Here is a 10,204-nt window from a genome sequence, read left to right as displayed (position 1 = left end):
AATTGATCAGGTCTCCACTTCTGCTCAGTTGATCCCAAAGAATTTATCCAGTGGTGCTGAATGTGCTGCTGCGAGTGAAGACAAACCCAGTAGTGGAAAAAATGGTTTCTCCAGGGAAATTCAGAAGAATATAGATTTGGATATAACATCAAGAGGAATTTTGCCAAATTAATGTAGAAAGTTTATTCATATTGAGTAGGTGATTCCCATTTACTTTTTTCTTCAAGGAGTTGTGAAAGAGTTAACTCTTGTCCAGAGTCATAAGGGATGCGAGATTTCCCTACAGAAGGCTACTATGTATGAAGATGAGTCATAACTCAGTGTCTGTATTTAAATTAAAGCACGGTTCATAGTATTGGAGGATTGAATGAGAGGTAAGAATATTCCTCTTCCTTGCTTGCTTGCTTGCTTTCTCATAATTCACGCTTCTAAATTAATTTTTCTGTTCCTTTTAGGTTGGCATTTGAAAGTTTCTAAGAGTGCCAGGCATCAACACCTAGTGAAAATCAATGAGCTGAGTGAGTAATTTATTTATACTCATTTGAAAATTGAGCTACATTTAATGTATGTGTTTTGTTTTATTTTTTATGTGGCTAAAGGCGCTTTGGGAGAATACACATTTCCTCCATAGTGTTTATGAACCTTGAACCATATTCTGATCTCAATTTGTCCAGTACAATTCGGATGTAAATTCACATAGATCCGTACAAATCCGATGTAAATTCACACAGATCAGTGGAGTTCCTTTGAATTTAATTGTAGTTGAGTCTAAAGTCAACGGAGATATAACGTGGTCACATTGAGATGATGGGTGAAAGACTCACAGCCTATTTTCTGTGTCCTCAAACGACTGTAATCAAATGTAAAATGTAATGCAAAGTGTGCCTTCTTTTTTAATTACTATTATATGCCTAGGAAAGTCATGGACGCTCCTCCACTGGAGTTTTTCAAAAGGAGGCTGGATAGCCATCTGTCTTCCATGGTTTAGACACAACAAATCCTGCATCTTGGCTGGGGGTTAGACTGGACGACCCTTACGGTTCATTCTAACCCTATGGTTCTATGATTCTATTATACTAAATTACTCTAATATGATGTCATGATTAGTTAGATTTGCTGGCATTGAAGCTCTTCTCGTGTTCACCATTTTTAAAAATCAGTAACTCTATTGACCTCAGAGGAGATACTCCTGATTTATTGCTGGAGGAAGGAGAGGGAAATTAGCAGAAGCATAAAGTAGTAATAAGACTAGAGAAGTTGGAAGACAGTAAATGGAGACAACAGTAATGCAGTAGGCAGTACTTATCAAATCATGCAAATGCTATTCTCTATAATGCAGCAAAATATCTACGTAATGCCATGTAGCTTATCATAAAAATGAAATTTTGGAGAAGAGGATTCCTATCTCCTTTACACAAGTTGTATACTAGCGTAAAGCCAGTGAGTGGAGAATCAGCCCCATTGATTGCAGTAAGGTCATGGCTGATTTACACTAGCATGAGTTAATGGGGAAATCAAGCCTTTCATTTTGCGCATCTTGATTCCACCTAAACAAACATATTATGTTATGCTTTGTATTTTTTATATATTGTATGTGTTATATGCACTGAAAGTGTCCTACACTGCAACAGATATCATTTGTGCAATTGGTTTAGAAAGTGGAATATTGGTTATTAATAAGACTATTGGTGCACGAATGACGTTCATGATCATATGGTGAAGTCCTGTCTCATGCAGTTTCTGTAAAGAGCCCAAATGATTCGAGCACCTGTATTTGAGAACATCTAGAGTGTTATTTTTCCCCTTCTCCACTCAAATGTCTGGAGACTATAGATACAGTGGCTGAGACAGATTATTGTGCTAACATTTTAATGTAGCTCATTTTGTTGATATGTTGTGTGAAATATCTGGAGTATCAAGAGAGATCTCTGTCTGTCTGTCTCTCTTTCTCTCTCTCTCTCTGTATATATATATATATATATATATATATATATTTCAGTTGCCATAGTGGAGTAGGTTCTGATGCAATTCCTGAAGCACACTTAATCTTTGTTGCTGCATAAGGAACACTCAAGCAATGGAACCCAGTAATCACACCAGGGTGACTGAATTCATCATGCAGGGACTCTTTGACCATCCTCACCACCAGGGGTTCTTCTTCAGGCTATTCCTGTGCCTTTATACAGCTGCCATCATGGGCAATTCCCTGATCATAGTGGCCGTTGTTATCCACCCACCTCTCCACACCCCCATGTACTTCTTCATCGCCAACTTAGCCCTGGTCGACATTTTGTGCACTACCTCGGTTCTGCCCAAAATGCTGCAAAACATAATGCAGGAGAAGAAAACCATCTCCTTTGATGGCTGCGTGGCTCAGATATTTGTCTTAACATTGTCACTGGCGACGGAGGTTCTGCTGCTCACCGTCATGTCATACGACCGGTATGTGGCCATCTGCCACCCCTTGCGCTATGTAAAACTCATGAGCAAGGACATTTGCATCCGTTTGGCAGCCAGTGTCTGGGCTGTTGGTACCATCTCTTCATTCATGAACATATTGCTCATGCTGCGCCTGGATTTCTGCGGACCTAACCTCATCCATCATTTCTTCTGCGAGTTCCCAACAGTAATGGCACTATCCTGCAGCTCCACCTACCTCAACCAAATTATGATCTTCATAGCTCACATCTTCCTGGCCATGGGGAACTTCCTACTGACCACTGTGTCCTACAGCTTCATCATCTTCACCGTCCTGAAAATCCGGAGCTCCAAAAGGAAGCAGAGAGCCTTCTCCACCTGCTCCTCCCACCTTCTTGTGGTCACCTTGTACTACTCTACCATCATCTACGCCTACACCCGGCCAACCTCCAGTTACTCACTGGATACGGTGGTATCCATTATGTATACCCCAGTGACTCCCACCTTGAACCCTCTGATCTACAGTCTGCGTAATAAGGAAGTTAAAGTTGCCATCAGGAAGATCCTTCCGTTCGCCACAAAATAGGCCAGGTCCAAAAGTAGTGTAAATTATTGCAAACCTACGGTCTTAAATAGACTCACATTTGAAGTATGATGCATTCTCTTCAGTGGAATTACAATGGTTTAGACCCACTTGGGATGTGTTGCTCTGACTGCAATGTGGCTGTTGTGTTTCATACTAGCTGAGGTTCAGACTTCATTGACCTCAGTAAGCTATGTAGTGTCATACTAGCTGGACTAAGGTACATTTTTTATCACATGACTTCATATGCAGTCTTGCTGAATTAGAAAATACTATTCTGTTCTCTTCCTCAATGAGTAACTACGATAACAAAATAAAACAGATTATCCATCTGTTCACTAATTTCTTGCGAGACATTAAAAACCCAGAACATTTCAGCTGCATATGTGTTGAGATCTGGAAGTCATGTCATGGACTCAGGTCAGAGATTTTAAAAAAGCACTTTAGAATACATTTTTACAGGGCGTTGGACTAATTGACCTCCTGAGGTCCCTTCCAACTCTAATATTCTATGATTCTATGACTCTATCTCACTGTAAAAATACATGTTCAACTTTATAAATGGTTTTTTTCTTCAAAAGCCCTGTTGGCAATCTCTCAATCCCAAGAATGGGTAAGATATTAATCAAACAGTCATTCACTGGTATATTAAGAAACAATTCACTGAGGTCAGGGGTTTCACATCCAATTATTGCTGGTGACTCCTTTTATAACTTCCATCATCGAATATCTTTTTGAAGCTTTTATTAAAGTCCCAGACAAAAAACCATATAATGAAAACAGTTTAGCTCTATGTAGAATAAAGTAGTGAGTAAGGATTTCATGGCAACAATTTCCTTTATTCTCTTTTCTTTTATCCATAGAGAATCTTCTCTATGGAAAACATCTTTTTACAGAGGGCTTTTTAAGGTATTAAAAGTGGCCTTAGTTGTCCCTTTTGGGGAGAAAATAGAAAACATTAATTTTGATGGTCATGAGTTTTTGTTGTTCTTGGAGTCCAATCCTAACACAAGAAGGACACACATCAAAAAAGCAAAGATAGAGAATGCAACTTCTGTCTCTTCTGCTGACTCACACTTACAACCTCATGGCTAGAAAATCAAAGGTCCTGCACATGATCTGATCAGGCACACTGAGACCTGGCAAATGCTTGCCAGGATCTGGCTCTTTAAAGGGTTGCTTATATCTGTCTTTCGGGTCACAGGCTTTCAGCTCCGCAGCAAAGGTTTTAAACTGCTGGGGTAAGTGTAGACAGGGTCTAAGTAAAGGCAACACATCTGTGTTCAGGTCTACATAATATATAAAAAGCTTTTTTAAAAAGTCATTATTTGTGAAGGCAAAAGAGTTAGAGGGAGACGACTCATTCAAAATCTTCTCAAATAAACTCGATGGAGTGAAAAATTAATGAATTACTCTTTCTTTCTTTCTTTCTTTCCCTTTTATGTAATTTCTTAATTTTATTTTCCAAAAATCTGTAATATATATAAAGTTTGGAAATATTTTATTTTTCTACTCAGAGAAATGAATGCCTGTAGGGTGGGATTCACAAAGGTACTTTGGTCCTTGAACTTCAGACTTAGGTGGTAAATCTGGTTTTAGGCACCTATGTCCCAGTTTTAGACTCCAAAACTGTGATCCACAAAACTACTGTCAAGCCCTGTAGGAGTCCAAATTCACTTTGTGCCTGAGTTTTCCAGGCCACAGTTTCCTTCATGCCTACCTTTCCATCTGTGGGCACATGCACTGTGGACACCTAAAACCTAGAGTGACGCAAAAACCAGCGAAGATTGGCATTCAATCACCTATCCTGCATGTGGGGCCCGATAAGGTACTTGTGTTTAGAGGCTGCCTACCACACTGAGTCCCATTCAGAAAAACAGCAACCAGAGATGGTGGCATGTGCCTTACGCTCAGTGTTGAGCACACTCAGCTGGGATGGGGGAGGAGACCCAGCTTCAATTCCCCCTTTAAAGCACTTGGCTGGATTCTCAAATGCACCTCGGTGACCAACTCCCATTGGGATAAACGAGTTTTGGGAGTCCAGATGCTTTTTCAAAATCCCACAGGATGCCTGAATACCTTTACAAATCTGTCCCTGTGCACCTAAATAGATTGGGCCATAAGTGATTTAAGAGTCTCATCAACTTTCAGCAGAACCTGAGCTCCTATGTCACTTGCACGCTTTTGAAACTTTTCACCCTAAAGCCCATTTGAATTCAATTCAGCCCCCGCTCTAGTGATCTCCTTCTAAAATTGTCAGATAACTGCAAAAAGCAAATGCACCTCTAAGCAAGGCCTCCTTGGGTCCCACCATGTCTGTAGGCATCAACTAAGGTGTCCCTGCTCCTTGTCTCAAAGATCTATCTGTATCAGAACACAAACTGATGCCAGCAAGCCAGAAAGTGGAAGAGGTTCCCTGAGTGCATCAATGGTTTAAATATTACAGCTGAGATTTTCATAGAATCAGAGAAGATGAGGGTTGGAAGGGACGTCAGGAGGTCAGCTAGTCCAACCCCCTGCTCAAAGCAGGACCAACCCCAACTAAATCATCCCAACCAGGGCCTTTTGTCAGACGAGGCCTTAAAAACATCTAAACATGGAGATTCCACCACCTCCCTAGGTAACCCATTCCAGTGCTTCACCACCCTCCTAGTGAAAAACTTTTTCCTAATGTCCAACCTAGACCTTCCCCACTGCAACTTGAGACCATTGCTCCTTGTTCTGTCATCTGCCACCACTGAGACCAGCCTAGCCCCATCCTCCCTGGAACCCCCTTCAGGTAGTTAAAGGCTCCTATCAAATCCCCCTTCATTCTTCTCTTCTGCAGACTAAACAAGCCCAGTTCCCTCAGCCTCTCCTCATAAGTCATGTGCTCCAGCACCCGCATTATTTTCGTTGCCCTCTGATGGACTCTCTCCAATATTCCCCCATCCTTCCTGTGGTGGGGGGCCTAAAACTGGACACAAAACTGGCAGAGGACAGAACAAGGAGCAATGGTCTCAAGTTGCAGTGGCGGAGGTCTGTGACTGTAATAATCAGTTAAAAGCCCTGCTTCATTATGTCCTCTTTAAAATAATCTCCATTAGCAACACTAAAAAGAAATCTCTTTGACTGGCCGTGCAGCACCCATGGCTCTATAGGGATTTACAGGAGGACACACAGGTTGTTATAACTTCTTGTGTCTTAATCAGCACACTGAGAAACGTTCCTTTCCACTGAGACCTGGGCACTGTCTGGAGATCTGACACACTTCTCGAGATATTAAGGGTCAGCAGCGGAAACAAAATTACTCGTCGTATGAATAGGTCCCATGACAGGCCATTAGAATGGAAACGTTGTTGGGAAATGCAGGTCTCGGCGGCAGTCCCACTGGGACTGATTAGGAAAGAAAGTCGGAGGCATGGATTAAAGTGAGACAAAGGAAAGGGAGGGTTTGTTCCCATGTCAAGTAGGCGCCTCATGTGTAAAGGGAAAGGGGTCATGTCAGTTATGGCAGCTGCTGTGAAAGGCGATCCTTCATTCATAAATTTCACCAAATCCCCTCATCGGGATTGGAAAATCTCAACCTTCATTCCAGTGGGCAAGATCCCTGGCTGGCACAAATCAGCCTTCGCGCCAGTGCAGTCAGAGGGGTCATATCCCCAGCTGGTGTAAATCAGCTGTAGCTACATTGGAGCCAATGGGCCAAACACCAGCTAATATCAACCAGGTGTAGCGACATTGGAGTAAATGATCCAGAGTCCCCGCTGGTGTAAATTAGCTGTAGCTACATTGGAGTGAATGGGTCAGATCCCCAGCTGGTGTAAATGAACCATAGATCCACTGGAGTCAATGTCCTACTCAGCTGATGTAAATGGGAAAAGTCATGGATTCCTAGATTCCAAGGCCAGAAGGGACCGTTAGATCATCTAGTCTGAGCTCCTCTTTAACACAGGTCATTCAACATCACCCATGTGTCCCTGTGCTGAGACTTTATTTAGACTAAAACTTGACAGTTCACAGGAGACTTTAATGCTTCACGGGGTATCCAGGGCAATGAGGCACCGCTCTGCCACCTGCCCTGAGCGTGTCTCTGCCAGCTGGGGGTCAGCTCCCCGACTCCACCAACCACGGGCAACACAAGCCACTCCTCTCTCAGCGTACCCAGGCTCTGCTGTCCCTCTGCAGGCCAGCAATAAAAACCTTCGAAGCATCTCCCAGCCACTGGTGGACTGTGCGTGTGCCATATTCATGGGTTCCTTGCTCCCAAATGAAAACACTGCAGCTTCCTCGTTACACCTTACCTCAATCCCTCTGCTGAAAATACAGAGCTGAGATGTGTTGATAGTGAACACAAATAAACATTTATTTAACAAAGCATAGAGATGTGACACCGAGCAGAAATATTGGAAACACATGGCTACATATAAAATAAAACCACAACCCACATTCTAGACCCTAGACTTACTTAACAAGACACTCTCATCAGATAGATAGATAGATAGATAGATAGATGGGAGTGTATTGGGACAGACGGAAAAATTGATTGATAGATAGATAGATAGATGTTCAATGTTGTTGTAGATGAGTTGGTCCCAGGATATTAGAGACAAAGTGGGTGAAGACCAATTTCTGTTAGTGAGAAAGACAAGCTTTTGAGCTAAACAGAGCTGGAGAAGATCTCTATAGAGCTTAGAAGCTTGTCTCTCTCACCAGCAGAAGTTGGTCCAATAAAAGATTTTACCTCACCCACCTTGTCTCTCAGACAGATAACTAGATAGATGGATAGATGTTATTGTCTTTGAAAAATCCCAAGTCTACTTATCAGTTTCCTGAGGGCCTCTTTGACCTCCTTGTTTCTTAGAGAGTATATGATAGGGTTGAGGAATGGAGTTATAACCGAATATAGGACAGTGGTCACTTTCTCTCTGTCCAGAGAGTAGGCAGAGGAGGGTTGGATGTAAGTGTAAATGACTGTGGAGAAGTACAAACTGACCACTATGAGGTGGGAGGAGCAAGTGGAGAAGGCTTTCTTCTTGCCTTCTGTGGAGTGGATTTTCAGGATAGTTCTTAGGATGAAGTAATAGGACATTACAGTGATTGCACAGCCCCCATCCCGAAGAAGGTATCAGCCAGAAAAGTCATGATTTCGTTGAGGCTGGTGTCTGAACAGGAGAGTTTTAACACAGGTGGCAATTCACAGAAGAAATGGTTGATGACGTTGGAGCCGCAGAAGGACAGCTGGAGCACAAGTCCTGTATGGACGGCAGAATTGGTCAGCCCGACTGTCCATATGCCAGCGATTAACCCAACACAAACCCCCTTCCTCATGATGAGGGTGTAATGCAAAGGGTGGCAGATAGCAGCATAGCGGTCGAAAGCCATGGCAGCAAGGACCAGAATTTCACTTGCCAGAGTCCAGGTGAAGAGACAGATCTGTGCAATGCAACCCAAGAAGGCAATGGTCTTCTTGTGCTCCAGAAGGTTGTGCAACATTTTGGGGACGGACACTGAGATGGATAAAATGTTTATCAAGGACAAGTTGATGAGCAAGAAATACATAGGGGTGTGGAGGCAGCTGCTGGCAGTAACCGTGAGGATGAGGAGGATGTTTCCAGCTAGTGCTGCCACATAGATGAAGGTGAATACCATAAAGAGGAACATCTGGTGTTCAGGGCGGCTGGACAGACCCACCAAGATGAATTCTGTGACAGAGGATTGGTTCTTCATTCCTGAATCTCCACTATTCCTCTTCTGTCAACATAAATCAACTCGGTCAGTTACTCCGACTTAGGTTATGTCTACACTTACCTCGGCGATTCGGCAGCAGTCGACTGGAGTTACGCAAAGTACGCAAAATACTTGCGTAACTCCCCTCGGCTGCTGTGCTTCTCTTCTGCACACCGTCTTCACAGCACTGTGCCGACGGGAACCGCGATCCCATCCATGCAACGCTACGCCACTTCTGAAGGTGGTCTTAGTACGTCGACGTCTGGCTTGATAGAGCGGGTCTTCACTGACCGCTCAGTCAATCCAGATAACGACTTTGCCGCCATCAGTGTAGACATAGCCTAAGTGTAGCTCCAAGTCAGTGGCCCAGAAGGCCATGAATAGACATTGATCTGCACTAGCTGCGGATCTAGTCCATGGACTCCAATGAAGCTATGTCTGTTTACACCAGCTGGGCATCTGGCTAACTGATTTCAATTTAGATACACCAATTCAGACCTGTTGGGCATCTGACTCAGTGACTCTGAAGGACTGAGTGTAAGTTAAAAGTAACTCCAGTGAAATGAATGGAGTTCCACTAGTGTGAAATCAGCAGAGGGGAGATGAGAACAAGGCACATTACACTACAAATTTTAAACGTAGCCACATCACAATGAAGGGACTAGAGCAGGTGTAAAATAGCATCTAATAGATTCCAAATCCAACAGGGAGTTCTGTGGTCATATAGTCTGACCTCCTGGATAACAGAGGTGAAGTGGTAGAACTCCCCCAAAATAATTCCTATAGCAAAACTTCTAGGGGGAAAAAAATCTTGATTTAAAATTTATCAGTGATAGAGAATCCACCCTGACCCTTGTTAAATTGTTCCTATGGTTAATTATCTTTATGGTAAAAAACTTTTCTCCTTTTTTTCTGTCACTGTCTGTTTTCAACCAGTGACCTCTGTCCACTTCAGTGTGGAGTAATTAATGATTTACACCTGGATGATTAAGAGAGAAAATCAGGCCCCATGTAATTGAGAAGGGTGTATAACAATATTTATTCTAAATAAATCACTTATTAAAGCTAGAGATAGAAGTTAGAATTCTTGAGGGAGTCTAAGGAGTGAGGCACCAAATCCCATTGACAAGAAATCCCAGTCAGTACAAATTGACTCCTGTCTTCTCCTCTGATCTATCTCTCTATCTATCTATCATTTATTTTATTAAAAATGGATCTGAATAAGTAGTTGTGCAGATTTCCAATAGTGTACAATTTGGCTCTCTATGTTTGAAGATGAATTAACTATTTAAAAATAATTTAAAAATAATAGAGTTCCTCCATATTTAAGTAACATCAGACAAGCAAAAACAAACCAGTATAGATAATTTGTAACAATTATACCATGTCTTTAGATATAACAGCAATATAGATATTACATGAAAGTCATGCAGAGACATCTAGATAGATTGAAAAAGGTCAAAACCTTAGACAGATAGACAGACAGATAGATAG

General features: G+C 42.3%; 1 protein-coding gene and 1 pseudogene across 1 annotated transcript; one reads left to right on the top strand and one right to left on the bottom strand.

Annotated features, from left to right (window-relative positions):
* Positions 1 to 2,077: 2,077 nt before the first annotated feature.
* On the top strand, positions 2,078 to 3,004 carry LOC137148212 (olfactory receptor 13A1-like). The gene has a single exon (XM_067540858.1). It carries the CDS (start codon positions 2,078 to 2,080, stop codon positions 3,002 to 3,004), a length of 927 nt encoding a protein of 308 aa, XP_067396959.1.
* A 4,768-nt stretch (positions 3,005 to 7,772) lies between these two features.
* On the bottom strand, positions 7,773 to 8,710 carry LOC137148213 (olfactory receptor 13A1-like; annotated as a pseudogene).
* Positions 8,711 to 10,204: the final 1,494 nt, after the last annotated feature.

Source organism: Emydura macquarii, unplaced genomic scaffold (assembly GCF_026122565.2).
Source record: "Emydura macquarii macquarii isolate MOO-44397 ecotype Brisbane River unplaced genomic scaffold, CSIRO-AGI_Emac_v2 contig_611, whole genome shotgun sequence".
NCBI classification, from domain to species: Eukaryota; Metazoa; Chordata; order Testudines; family Chelidae; genus Emydura; species Emydura macquarii.
Note: the sequence above shows the minus strand (reverse complement) of the source record. Positions and strands in the feature narration are given on the sequence as shown.

What these genes read in the sequence shown, in the direction of transcription:
- LOC137148212 (XM_067540858.1), top strand. Translation starts at nt 2,078, where the DNA reads ATGGAACCCAGTAATCACACCAGGGTGACTGAATTCATCATGCAGGGA.